Genomic DNA, 14,835 nt, shown 5'->3' with positions numbered 1-14,835 from the left:
CTGAACAGCAAAGAATCAGTAATAAGTGAATTAGTTAAAGAGAAGATAACCATAGAAAAATGGCTAACACAAACAGATGCTGGAGCCTTGCATGACAGAAGAGACGGAGGAAATTCTAGGCAAGAAAAACAAGGCAGTCGGGATTTCGTGGAGGCACAGCTAGTAAAATATCCTGTAACAGCACAGTTTTGGATACAGAAAGTACACGCTACACTGAAATGTGAACCCAATTTATGAATAAATGTAATCATACTCAATACAACAAAGTGGCAATAAAAGGAAATCAGCTTTACGTTAACTATTTTACAATTTAGGTTTAAAAGTTATAGTTTTAAAACAAAAGCTGTAATAAAAGTTGTGATATCAGTGAAAACGGAAGAGTAATGATCTCCAAAAATTGTCTCCTTCTCAAAGGTGATGAGAAAAGTGGCGGGAATTGTCAGAATCAACATTTTCAGAACTCCGGAAATTAGTCAGACGTGCAGCAGCCCAGGAAAAACATATTCGAGAAAACAACCGAATCTCCGTGTGACGGGTTTCGTTAGGCCTCTCGCCCCCACCCCCGAGCTCATGTGGCTGCGTCTAGTCCCCAGGGCCTCAGACTACAAGCTTCCTTGGAGACAGAGTCCGCACAGAAGTCATCGAGCCCAAACGACACAGGGCGGGCCCGAAGCCAACACAACCGACCGCGTCCTGCCGTCCTGACTGAAGCGGGGCATTTAGACACACACGGGTCGGGGGAGGATGGCAGGGGACACTGGGAGCAGGCGGCTAAGTACAAGCCAGGGACATGCCCTTCCAGCCCAGCCTCCAGGACCCAGACAATCAATGTCTGTCGTTTAACCCATACATCCTGTGGGGCCCTGTGACAGTGGCCCTGGCAGAGAGCTCGTGGCATTCCAAGCTGCCCTACGCTCATTTCCCTCCAGCTCTTCAGCAGCCTTGAAAAGCAACACTCCACAATCACCATGACAACCAGCACCCCGGCAGCCACAAAGTGGACAGATGGGTCAGGCCGTCTTCGACGCCTCCTTCCCAGAGAACTGTCATTATTTGACGTTTCTGACAGGTTCCTAAAAGATGCCACCTTCCTTGACCCAAGCCGGAGTGCACCCACTGTGAAAAGCTCTTTCTCCAAAGTATTCGTCAAAAATGACAGAAGCTATCATTCCACTTCGGCAGTGCCTGATGCGGTGGCCAACCCTTGCAGTAAACAAACGCTAGCCAAAACCTTAGGGGCTCTGAAAAGTTCTGACCTATCCCTGGGAAAATAGAAGGGCACAGGCTTGTACAGGGCGGGGCGCACGCCCCAAACTGGGGTGCTCACTGAAGGCTGAGAGGCCTTAAGCGATTTCCTCTGGCTGAAACTGAGGCTCTGTGCGGCGGGAAGGGAACGATAAGGCAGAACTGGCTCAATGTTCAAGGTGGGCCCCAAGAAACACACGCAGACCCGCGGCAAAGACTAGACTAACTGGCTGCAGGGGTTTAATGAAACCTCTGCCCAGTCATTAGCCTGAGCAAGTTGACTGAGTGAAGTCACTGAACACAGAAACAATCACAACAAACAGCAACACCAATACCTGGGAAGGGGAAGAATCCGGTTTCCAGAGCAGCTACGTTATATCACTAAAAAAGTCCAGTTCTCAACCGAAAATACGAGACATGGGAAAAACAAGAAAGTAGTCATAGACAGGAAAACAAGAAAGCAACCTATATAAACTGTCCCTGAGAAGTCCAAATTTTGGATTTACTGTACACAGTTTTACATCAGTTATTTTAAATATGATCAAAGAACATCATGCCTAAAGTACTAAATAAAAGTATGAAAAGAATGTCTCTCCAAATGGAGACTATCAACGAAAAGAGAGAAATTAAATTTTAAAAAAATCAAAAAGAAAGTATAGATTAAAAAGTACCACCGAATTGGAAACTTCACTGTAAGGTGTCAACGTCGATTCTGAGCAGGCAAAAAAGAATCAGTGCACGTAAAGACAGGGCGATTGTGGGTTAGCCAATCTAACAAATGGAAAAAAAGTAAATAAATACAAATGAACAGTACTCACAGACCTATGGGAAACCATCAAGCATGCCATACTTAGATTATGAAAATCCCATTAAAAACTGGAGAGAAGGGGACAAAAAGAGTATTTGAAGAAACAATGGCAAAAACTTCCCAAAACTGATATAAATAAATAAATAAATAAATAGCACGAATCTATTCATCGAAGTCACTTAAACTCAAACTAGGATGAATTCAAAGACATCCACACCAAGATACATCAGAATTAATCGTAAAAATTCAAAACAAAGGCAAGATCTTGCGAACAGCAAGAGATAAGCAACTTGTTACATACATGCGATCCTCAACAAAACTGGTAGCTTCTTCCTTACCTAAAACCATAATGAAAAGGAAAGTCTGAATAGAAATAAAGCAAGTAATGAGACTGTACTAGAATCAAAAACTTCCCACAAAGTCCAGCCCCTGATAAATCCACTGTGAATTTTACCAAACAAGTAAAGCAGAATTAACAGTTCAGAAACTCTTGCAAAAACGACAAGAGGAGGTAACACGTTCCAACTCATTTTATGAAGACACTATTATTCTAGGATTAAAATCAGACAAAGACAACCCAAGAAAACTACAAATTTACCTTATGAATATGGACATAAAATCCTTAAAATACTAGCACCAAATCCAGCAGCATGGAAAAGAATTAAACATCACAATCTACTGCTATTTACCCCAGAAATGCAAGGCTAGTTTGAAACACAAAAACCAATCAATGTAATGCCTATCATATCAACAAAGGACAAAAACCACATGATTGTCTCGATACACGTAAAAAAAGTATTTGACAAAATCCTTTCACACCCTTTCACAATAAAAACAGTCAACAAATTAGGAGAGAAGGAAACTCCCCCAGTCTGATAAAAGGCATCTACAAAAGGCAGCTAACACTATACTTGATAGAGAAGGATTCAAGCCTTTCCCGCCCCCCGCGATCAGGATCAAGATCAAGATGCCTGCTGTCATCAACACTAGACGGAGCAAATGGCAAGGGAAAAAAGCATCCGCGTTGGGAAGGAAGAAAGACATCTATCTCTATTTGCAAATGACATGACACTGTATATAAAAAATCCTAAGGAATAATTCCCCACTACGCACTAAAAAAATAGAGCTAATAAATAATTCGACAAGGTGGTGAGGTGACGGGATACATGTTAATTTGCAAAACTCGACTGTATTTACGTACAGTAGAAACGAGCACTCCAAAACTAAATTAAGAAAACCATTTCATTTATAATGGCATCAGAAAACATAAACTATTAATAAAAGTACAAGACTTGTACACTGACAACTACGGAACATCACTGAGAGAAATTAAAGAAAACCTAAATAAATAGAAAGACACTCTATGTTCATGAATTAAAAGACTTAATATTAAGGTGGTAATAATCACAGAATTGATCTACAGATTCAATGCAATCTCTATTAAAATCCCAGGGCTTTTATTGAGTGTGTGCATAAGTTGACAAGCTAATTCTAGAATTGACATGAAATTGTACGGGACCCAGAGTAGTCAAAACAATCTTATAACAAAAAATAACAGAACAATCTTAAAATATAACAACGAAAAAAAGTCTGATCCCTACCTCACACCATATGCATAAATTAATTCGAAATACATAAAGACGTAATTGTAAGAGCTAAAACTATAAAATGCTTATTTAAACTTTGTAACTGTTGGTTATGCAATCATTTCTAAGATGTGACACTTGAAGCGCCAGTGCCAAATTAAAATTAGAAATTAGATTTTATCAAAGTTTAAAATGTGCTTTAAATGACACTTTAAAAACTAAAAACTCAATCTATAGAATAAGAGAAAATATTTGCAGGTCAAATATCTGATAAGAGTCTAGTGTCCAGAATGTATTTTTAAAAAACTTCCAATTCAATAATAAAAATCCTAACCCAATTAAAAAACAGGTAAAGGACTTGAATAAGCATTTCCACAAAGAAGGTTTCCAAATGACCAATAAACACATGAGAACAGGTTCGACATCACTCGTCACGAGGAAAATGCAAATCAAAACTACAGTGAGAATCCACTTCCCACGAGAATGACTACAATAAATAAATGGACAATGACAGATGTTGACAAGTATATCAAGAAATTTAAATTTTTATACACTGTTGATGTGAAAGTAAAATAGTGAAGATTCTTTGAAAAATAGTTTGGCAGTTCCTCAAAATAAACATAGTTACTATATGTCCTAGCAATTTCACACACACACACACACGCGCGCGCGCGCGCGCGCTCTCTCTCTCTCTCTTATACCTAAGAGAACTGAAAACATTTGTTCACAGAGAAAGTTAACGAGCCAATTCTATAATTGGTATGAAACTGCAAGGGACCCAGAAACTTGTCCATGAATGCTCGCAACATCATTATTCATAACAGCCAATACATGGAAACTACCCAGATATCCATCAATTGACTGATACACAAAATGCAGTATGTCCATGCAATGGTATATTACCCAGCCATAAAAAGGAATGATGCACTGATACATCCTATGATGTGAATGGACCTCTCAAACATTATTCTACGTTAAAGAAGCCAGACGCAAAATGCCACATGGTGTCTAACTGCACTTATATGAAATGTTTAGAACAAGCAAATCCAGAGACAGAAAGTGATTAGTGGTTTCCAGGGGCTGGACAGTGACTGCGTATTGGGTACTGGCATTTCCTTTTAGAGTGATGAAATGTTATGAAATTACATAGAGTCGATGGTCACCCAAACTTGTTACTATACTAAATATACTAATAAACTACTGTATTGTATGCATTGAGAGGAAATTTAAGGCATGTGAATTCACCTCGATAAAAAGTATGCACAAAAATTGTACTTGCAATGCCTCTTGAGACTACTGCAAAATCTTATGAAATTCAAAATCTTTGATATATAGCTCTCAGTTGAGAAAAGTTTTAGCAAATCTGAACTGCATACATTTAACAACATATTATTATATAATAGCAAGCAAACACTCTAGGCAACTTTATGTAATTTTCAGAAATAACTATTTTTTGCACACTTAACAGTTACAAAATCAGACTTGAATGAATCTATATGGAAACAACTTAATCCATAGTCATAAAAAGAATGACTTTAGCAGACTAGGATAACTTGGAAATGTTAGTTTTTTGGCACGATTGCTAAAATTTAAACAAATACTAATAATTTTCTTAAAATTATTGAAAATCTATCTATTAATACCTGGAGAATTTGGTGACCCCACTATTTTCAGCCCATCTTGGGTCAAGTAAAAACCTCTTGGTACTCGAATCAAATATCCAACTATCAAAAAGAAAAAGAAATGAGTAACAATTTGTCTCATAAGAAATTACGAGATATTTAACAAGTACAGAATCATAATATATTTAATCTTGGTTTAAGGGGCGAGCCATAATTCAATCTCCCCTGACACCCGGGATCCCTGTTCCAACTCCACTCCCCTTATATGCGCCAATGAAATTAATCTATCCTCTGCTTTCCCTAGTGTATCTTGCCTCAGGCTTTTTCTTCATTCACTTGGAATACTCTCTTCATTTGTAAGGCCAAAACCCACCACCCTTCAAGAGCCAGATCTAAAGCCTTTAAAATCTGTCCATTCTTAGCATTTCTGATCTCCTTTTCACACTCGCCTTTCTTTGAACAATACTTGGCATCCTAAACAAATCCTTTGTGCTTATTATTCAATTCTTGCACTTTATTATTTTAGAGCTTAAAATCTGAACACAAAAACATGCAGCCAAAACCTTTCTCATTAAATGTCAACAGTTCGATTGAATTTTCTTTTCTTCTTGTTCATCAGCATTTTAAATACACTTTGACAAAGAGACAGACAAGTATTTTGATTCTCCGGATACGAATGAGCAAACAAATGGCCACAAAAAGTCAAACTTCAAAATCCCTGTCTTCCCGGTATTTACAGATACAACCAACACGCGGGAGCCCGAGGATCGCGGACAATGACAAACGGGCGGGGCCCGCTCGCGCTGAAACACACCCAGTACCGGGCGCCACACGTCGCGTACGGCCCGACAGCCCGCTGCGCTCGGACACCGAGCCGCGGGCTTTTCCGCTCCTCTGACCGCGCATCGTCCACCTCCGCGGCCACCTGCTCCCCTGCCACAGGCAGGTGCCCGCGCGGCCTCCGGTAAACCGAGCCCCGGCGCTGCGGCCACGTGACCAGACGCAGGTCCCGTCGCGCCGGGGACACGTGACCCAGACCCGTCGCGGAGCCGCGGCGCCGGGGACACGTGACCCAGAAACCCCACCTAGGAGCCGCGGCCCCGCGGAGCCCCGGCGGCGGCGCCTCACCCGACGGGGGCGCCCGCGCCGCGAAGGCGGACAGCAGGAGGACGACGGCGGCCCGGGAGAGCGGGGAGCCCGCGGCCCGGGCCCGCTGCCCGCCCCGCCGCGCCCGGCCGGGGGCCGAGGCCTCCATCCACACGCCGCCGCCACCGGCCGACCGTAGGCGCAGAAGGTCGTTAGGCGGCGCGCGCCCTCCGCCCGCCGGAAGTTGGCGGGCAGCCGACCGGAAGGGGCGGGAGCAAGGGCGGGCCGCCACTTCCGGGGGCGGGGCCGGCGGGCCGCGGCGTTGTGTGGCTGGGCATCTGCCGGGTGGGCCGCCCGCGGGGCAGGCTGGCCGCCCCGGGGCGCAACCCCTGCGCCTTTGGGGCCGCGCCGCCCGCCGCTGACCACGGCCTCGTGGAGACCATCAGAGACCGCGGAAGATTCTGGAGCAGACGACCCTTTCCTTGGCGTGCGCGGGTTACCGGGCCGGGGAAGACCTTTTCGTTAGGGGCCGTAGACTGGCTGTCGGCCTGGGGGCCAGCCCTGGGCGGCGGGGAGTGGGGTGGCGTGGGGGGCGCGCGCGTGGCCGCAGAGCGTCGCCAGCATCTCCCGGGGCAGCCTGCGTGGGAGATCAGTGCAGCGCACGCCCGAGAAGAGGAAGAGACAGCCCTCGATAAAACTGATTTTCATGCAGACACTCGTCCTGGAGGATCATCTTTTATCGCCTAAACTTAGAAAACTACGTAAAACCACCTAGCGTTTATATAGCCAAGCATGTTAAAGGGAATCGCGTCTGCTTTTCTGCAGCCGGAAGGCTTTGCTGAGCGGGAGCAGCTACAGTAGAAATACATCTTATCCAGGTGCTGCAAAGACATCGAAGAATGAAGTTTTCAGCAACTGAAGACAACGGCTAACAACAGCGTCAGCAGGAAGGAATGAGCGATCCAATGTGTTACGGGTCCAGCTGTTGCTAAGCAACGAGCTCTGTTCTGTTTCGTGCTTTTGTGCCCCGGTCTGTTATGGCCGTATGCTCCCTTTGGTGGAGAAAAGAGACATCTTACAAAGAACAAGGAAAAAACTACTCTGTCGACTTTAAGAAAGCCAAATTGACATGTTAAATTAACCGATTCTCAACTATTGCAGATTTATAGGCGTTCCGTAGTTGAAGGAGTCATCGGAAGCACTTGATTTACCGTCGTCGAAAGTTCTGAAGGCCACAGATATGGATTCACAGCTCACACCGGGAAAGATAAGGATCTCGGAGCGGTCTATTCTTTCAGGAACAAAGGCCGTCCGCAATATGGAATACCCACACTACTGCGATCTCTTAAGAAAAATCAACATGCCTTTCGTGAAAGGAATCGAGGACAGACATGACTATGGTAGAATTGAGAAGAAATGCAACCCTACTTTTCTTAAATTTCACCCTTATCCACCTTCGTCTACGCCAGACTATCATTTACACTACCCTTATCCCCCGCCTTACGGGCCACTTTACCCGTTATTCCCGCTTCGTGATGATGTGCCCTTGGGTGACCCCTGCTCAGGGTTTTTGAGCCCCGGTGGCGATGCTGATTTAAAACCCGGTGTTGGCAGAACCATACCAAGCCTGGCGGATTTTAGTGATGTGAAACCTCAACATCGAGTTCCTAGGCCAGACGCAGGATTGCCAAGGATCCTAAAAAGGCAAAACTATGTACCAGAAGAACTAAAGCAAGACAGGAAGTGGAATTCCAGGGCAATACCAGACATTTCCATCAGAGCGAGACTTGGAGGTAAAGTGACATGAGCTTTAGAATATTTAAGTATTCAAACAAGGGAGAAGAGCATGGATATAAGGTTTAGTATTTAGCTGTTAATTTAACAAAGTTTTAAACAACCGAATAAGGAATTCTTATATTTAACTTACAGATGGTGAGGAAAAGTAGTAATAATGATAAGCCTTTTATAATCCTATTGGTAAAATAATATTTGATTTTTTAAAAGTGCACTCAGCGGAAGTGATCAACAGAAAGTATATTTCAGACAATTTATCCTAGACGTATAAGTAACCTACTTTTACCTGAAAAGGAAATTAATTGCACTTTGATCATTGCGTAGCATGCCTCTTGATCATTCTCCCTTGAAAAAAATAAAATTGATGGTTATGATAGAGTTTGTTACAGGGGCTGAAATGAAATGGGAAAGTAGTCGAAAGTAAATTTGGGGCCTGGTAAGAACAGGAGCGGAGGAGAAGCGACCCCTGCAGAAATAGCTCCGCCCCCGCCGCAGGCTCAGGTGGCGATGCGCACAGACGGCTACGCCCCGGGATGATGTCGCTGCAGGCGCTCCCAGAGCCCCTCGGGCCCGGCTCAGACGCTCAGACGCGAGCGACGCTCCCAAAGAGCTGCGGGGCCTGTTCCCGTGAGGAGGTGGGCCAGGCAGGTGCGAGCGAGCGGAGAGCACCACTCTGAGCACGCGCAGAGGCAAGGCTGCAGTCGCCCCGAGAGCTGCTGCGCTTACTCTGGTGCCAGAGGCCGCCCCGGCTTCCACAGCTCCGCGCAGCACGCAGCCCGAGAGCAGAAGCCTGAGCAGACACGGGGAGCAACAGCGGCCCCACTGTACGGTGCAGCAGCGGGGGGCCATGCTCCCTGCCGCTCCACGGAGGGAGGCCAGAGGCCCTCGAGACTGGGAAGGGGGTAAGGAAAAGGTGGTAGAAAGGAAACACCCCAAACAGAACACTTCCCAGCCCATCCTCCCTCCAGGCCCCCACTTTTGAGAGAGAGAAGAGTAGGATAAGAGAAATGCTTTTAATGGGCACGCCAGTCGTGGACTTAGCAGGTGGGCTGAGGGGAGGAAATTCCTTGGTTTGGAGTTTTCGTATAAACAGAATAAATGAAGTTCGACATCCTATTTTTAGGAAATAATTACAATCCACTGGAAATACTACCTAGGAAAATTCCGTATCACTAAGAATCAATGCACTTGTCTCTAAAATCAATATTGTCTAAGGTGCAAAAAGTGTTTTAAGCATTTGCATTGAGGGGACCGTCGCTGAGTTCAGGTCCATCTCATACAGCACATGTCACTGATTCTGAACTAATGACTACATTTCAAATCCGTCAACAAAGGAGCCAACGTTTCGGTGCATAATATAGCCTTCATCGTCAAAACTTCCTTAACGAAGCCGAATTCATTTTTCACGGTAGTCCCATTTTAGGTAAGTATGGCACTCGTCAGCACAAAACTGCAGCCTCGTGTTGGGCTGTTTTTGTAAGTTTTTCTAAGAGTAGAATCTCAAAACATTATTCCAACAAATTACAGGTGGAAGAAATCGTTTATTAAAGCTAACTTCTGACTAAAGCGGAGTTAACAGACGTTGCACCCACAGTTCAGCACCAAGGACAGAGCTCGTCCAGCCGCTGCCTTGCTCTGCCGGAATCAGCCCATCACAATTCAAAAGAGACTGGACAGCGAAGTTCCGGCCTCAGATCCAGGGGAAACTTCCTTGCACTATGACCCAGGACGAGCTGCTACTCCCTGTAGGCCTGAGTGTCCTCATTTGTAAAATTCACATGAGATAATAGGGCCATTTAGCATAATTCATGTAAAAATACCTGACATGAAGGAGTAAACCAATGTAGATATAAAGTTAAGCAAAGTTGAGAGTTTTCAATTTCTCTATACTTAAATTGGAAGTCATAGTATGTCTCATAAAGTTTTTAAAAAGCAGTGAATTAAGACGTGAAATACTTATCAGAATTCCTGGAAGCTGGCAAAGCATTCAATTAATAGTAGGTATTATTATTAGCTATCACATTTTCAAAGAGTAATACCAGTAGTTCAAGGATGGGTTTCAATATAGTTTGCCCTAGGCTTTTAATGACTTTGTAGATCCTGGAAATAATCATGAATAATAAATACTCTCAGTTTTTAGTAAACCTAAATACTCATGATTTCTAATACATTCTAATAGAGAAGGCTATGTTCTCAGAATTAATTATATCAGAGCCCAGTATGCTTTTCAGGGGGCTTTCATAAATATCAAAGCCAGGTCATCAAAGATTAGATCGCTGACTTCTTGCCCAGTTCTGACCTTGTCTAGACATTTAACTGGATGCAGTGTTTTAGCTGTTCAGAATTAGCTTGCTTTCTCATATACTAATAAACTATTCCAAACGTATCCTGATTATGTTCAAACCTTTTATTGATTGGTCTCTCTGCCTCTCATTGCAACAGATGACACAGTCTTCCTTATCGCAGAGAACACAGAGGTCGCCTCCTGTGACCTCCGTGGTTTTCCTCTTATGGAAACCACCAGTGGTGTGACTGTGGTCTTCACCTGCATGAGTGCCCTGTCCATCTCCATCTGCAGGGGAAAGCTGACTGAGGCTGAGCCCCGGCCTTCATGTCCTGACTGGCTCCCCTCCCTGTCCACCTCTCACCGTTCCCTGGCTGCCGTCTGACGATGTCGCTGTACCTGACCTCTTATAATTTCCTATGGGAGTTGTGATGCTCTCACAGGGCAGGCCCACCGCTGCCCGTGCTGTTCCCTGCCCGGAATGACTGTCCTTCCTCCACCTCCACGATGCGGGCCAAGTCCTGCTCATTGCCAGGACCAGGTGCCGTAGTCAGGAAGGTGCTCCCAGCTCCGCACGGTCTGGCTGAGCCAGCTGCCCCCTCCTCTGCCGTGAGCACAGTGGCCGCATGATGTCGCCATTGCCTACATATGCGTCGGCCTCGCCTAGTCGTTCATGAGCACCCCAAAACCAGGAACCCCATTTTTCATCTTTAGCTGTTCCGCTTCCATTTATGGCACAGAACACATTTGTTGAATGCTGCTTTTGTATTTGCCAGATTCTCAGGTCTTCCATGAACACATGACATAGTAACCAGACTCCTGTGTGTCACCAGCATCCCCGACACATCTGCACACAAACACACAGAGTCACAGACCAGAGGGTCTCTTCCAATAATGAGTAATAAGCAACAAATAATTCTACACTATTATAGTAATCCTAACAAGTAAATCCCCAAGCTATTCTGTTCTCACCAATGAGGATAATTGTTAAACATTTTTAATAATAATAATAATAATAACGACAACAACAGCAGAAAGTGTGAGAGAACTCACCTGTAAAAAAAATCGTTAGGTAACGCATTGAAAATTCAATTAACAGCACACATTTTAGCTTTCTAATAAAAAATATTTCTGGCAGATGAAAAAATATTTATTGTGTTTTTAACCGAAAGCACATACGTTTTTGTTTCCAGGTTGGACGAGCCCACAGAGAGTTACCCCTTCGAAACCTCGTCGTGAAGGTCGCTCGGTAAACGACACATTCACATTCGATGAGGAAGCAACGTGCGCGGTAAGGTTTTCTCGCCGGACAGTGAAACGCCACGTTCGTGATGAGCTGGTTTCACCGTCTGTGTATCTGACGTTTTGAGCCTCGTGAAATAACTGCCATTTATGAAATGACGTCTCCAGTGCCAGGCGCTGTGTCTTCACCGTCATTGTAAATTGTCCGTCCTCTGCCATCCCGACAGCAGTAGAAGCTGGTAGAGCCCCACCCGGGCCCCCATTACTGCCAAGTGCACCCTCCTCCAGTGGCAGTGAGTGGTGGCCAGCATGGCGAACAGCCCCCAGCCTGAGGACTGCACCCTCCCGCAGCGTCTCCCCAGACGTCAGCCAACGACGGGCTGACTCGAGGGAACAAACTAGCACCGTGGCCAGCTGAGACCACATTCTCACGAGTATCTGCTCCCACCCTAGCCCACCCCTCGCCCAGAGCACCCCCACTGTGGCTTACAGGGCAAAAGTCTCAGTTCTGTCTCTGCTCTGGATGGGGCAGTGTTGCCCTCTTTTATCTGAGAAAGCCGAAGCCCAGTTATGGCAAGTAACTGACCTCTGACCACAAGGGTAGGAAATGTAAAATCAAGGTTTAAACTTAGATACCCTTCTGAAGTTAAGGTTTATGTTATCAATCATTTCCCTCTGTGAATTTTACAGTCTCTGGACCATAGACGCTTAAATTATTTGAAGACTTCCCAAGGGAAACACAGATATGGAAAGGGTATTTTTTAAATAGCTTCATTGATGTAGATTTTGCACACCATAAAATTCATTGATTTAAAGTGTTTGATTCATAGTTTTTTAGGATAATTATAGTATCATGCTACCATCACCACAATCTAATTTAGAACATTTTCATCACCCAAAAAGAAACCCATAACCATTCAAAGCATCGATACAAATGCTTTTAAAGAATAAGCTTCCGTGTCTGTAACCACCATACGAACTCCTGCCTGAGACCGATCGGCCTGGGACTCTGCCTGCAGCCGGGGCTCAGGCTGATTTCTTCCTTTCCCACTTCTGCCTTCACAAGAGCCCTTTCTAATCACCACCCAGGTGGCCGGGGCACGCCTCCCACAAGCCATCGATTGTTCTGCGGTGCATGAATGTGGAACAAGAAGGCCATTTAAAGCACACGTCACCAGTGCCTCCTTTACCAAGATGCCACCCACCACGAAACGACTTCATGCCTTGCTGCATTTTTCTCTTATAAGCAAATCGTGACAGGAGACATGGGGGGTAATTCGGCTTGTTTTGAGCTACTCTAAATTCAGATAAAATGTAGGATTTGGTTGCAAGAGTAAAGAAATTTTGTATTTATTCGTTTAACTTATTCCATTCCCAGTCTCTTTTCAAAGAACGCGCTGCTCCCGCAGGCTGCTGCCGCGGCTCGTCAGAGCGAATCAAAGGGGGGCGGTGTCGGAAACCGCGGGCATTGGCTCCATGCTGGCGGAGCCGTCTCTGTCTTAAATTAGAATTATGAAGCAGGAGCTTGTCATCCAAATGCTTATTAGCATGCTTTTTAAAATTGAAAACAAGTTTAGACTTTTTAATGACAAAATAAATCTGTATATTTTACTACTAGTAGTAGAAGCTAACTAAGTAACATGGGACAATACTTCCAATGAAAAAACAGCCAGATTAATATTTAAATATATATATACATATATATAAGTATATATGTAAGTATATAAGTATATATATACACATATATATAAGTATATATAAGTATATGTGTATATATATACTTATATATGTGTGTATATATACATATAAGTATATATATACACATATATATGTGTATATATATACTTATACATATATACTTATATATATGTATATATATATACTTATATATATATAAGTATTATAAGTATATATATACACACATATATACTTATATATATGTGTATATATACTTATATATGTATATATATACTTATATATATGTATATATATTTAAATATTAATCTGGTTGTTTTTTCATATATACATATATATGTATATATATATCTCAAAGAGCTAATAAGGTAGAAATTATTGGGCTGATGAGAGGATGGAAACTTGGGGCCACTGTGGCCGTACTGTCTTTTCTATTCTGGAAGGGGGTGCTAAACTGTGAGTGAACCCTTTTCACACCCTCATGGGCGTAAACATCAAAAGTCGCAATTAATGTTTGACAAGCACCCGCGTCTCTGGGCAGAATGCCGGGCGCCTCCCGCCTTGGGGGTTTGGGCAGATTGACAGCAGGAGACGCCTGCACAGGCCGCAGCCGGGGTTCATCAGAATAAACGAGAAAACTTCAAATCGTGGACTGAGCCTCAGGGACTCATGGGACAATGCACCAGTCGGAGTCCAATAAAACATACGGAAGGAAAATGCGGCAGAAAATAATATTTAATAGTTACTGAAAATCCCCCAAATTTGATGAAAGATATAAATTTACAGTTTCAAGAGGGTCATTGAAAATTTTTTTTCAAAAAGCCTAGGCAAATTTCTGAAGACTAAAGATAAAAAGAAAATTTTGAAAGCCACCAGAGAAACAATCGAACTATCAAATAAACTATCAAAGGCTTCTTGTCGGAAACTATTGAGATGAGAAGACAAGGGCACAGTGGGATAATGTACATAAAATGCTGATCGAAAAAACTCATCACGCTGCATCTAGACATAAGAAGGAATACTACATCTAGAATATCCATCCATCGCGGACGAAGGTTGCATTCGTCTTCTATTACTGCCAGAACATGATAACGTACATTGAACAGCTTAAACAATACAAACTCATTATAGTGCTAAATGTCAGAAGGAAAAAGTGTCTAAGAGGCCTGCAATCTCAGCATCCATTGACAGGGCCGCGTTTCCTCTAGAGGCTCACGAGTGGGCTCTATCGACTTGCTTTTTGTAGCTTCTTGGAACCACCTGCACCCCGGCTTATCCCGAGACGAGGAGGGCAGACGGGGCGCTTCTCCCCTGTCCCCTTCTGCCCTGTCCTGGGACTGAACCGTGCCCGTCTGCACGTCCGGGATGATTTTCCTGTTTTAAGGTCTCCTGATTAGCAACTTTCATGTACTCTGTCCTCTAAATTCCCCTGTCCCATATAAGGTGCATGGACATCTTTGGGACCTGAATATA

At 43.9% G+C, this 14,835-nt stretch overlaps 2 protein-coding genes across 4 annotated transcripts in view; one reads left to right on the top strand and one right to left on the bottom strand.

The window, feature by feature from the left end:
* The window catches only part of LOC107512415 (zona pellucida binding protein), a 34,174-nt gene extending 28,136 nt beyond the window's left edge, over positions 1-6,038 (bottom strand). For all 3 annotated transcript variants that reach the window (XR_001597276.2, XM_016147908.2, XM_036230529.1), the window contains exon 1: positions 5,283-6,038. Coding sequence is in view for 2 of the 3 variants with exons in the window: in XM_016147908.2 (XP_016003394.1) it covers positions 5,283-5,403 (121 nt within the window). In the remaining variant the exon portion in view is untranslated. The remainder of the gene's footprint in view (positions 1-5,282) is intronic.
* A 1,549-nt stretch (positions 6,039-7,587) lies between these two features.
* The window catches only part of SPATA48 (spermatogenesis associated 48), a 29,519-nt gene continuing 22,271 nt past the window's right edge, over positions 7,588-14,835 (top strand). The window contains exons 1-2 of the mRNA XM_016147825.2: positions 7,588-8,140; positions 11,619-11,716. Coding sequence (XP_016003311.2) covers positions 7,588-8,140; positions 11,619-11,716 — 651 coding nt within the window. The remainder of the gene's footprint in view (positions 8,141-11,618; positions 11,717-14,835) is intronic.

Source organism: Rousettus aegyptiacus, unplaced genomic scaffold (genome assembly GCF_014176215.1).
Source record: "Rousettus aegyptiacus isolate mRouAeg1 unplaced genomic scaffold, mRouAeg1.p scaffold_m13_p_13, whole genome shotgun sequence".
NCBI lineage: Eukaryota > Metazoa > Chordata > Mammalia > Chiroptera > Pteropodidae > Rousettus > Rousettus aegyptiacus.
This window is presented reverse-complemented; position numbering and strand designations above follow the sequence as displayed.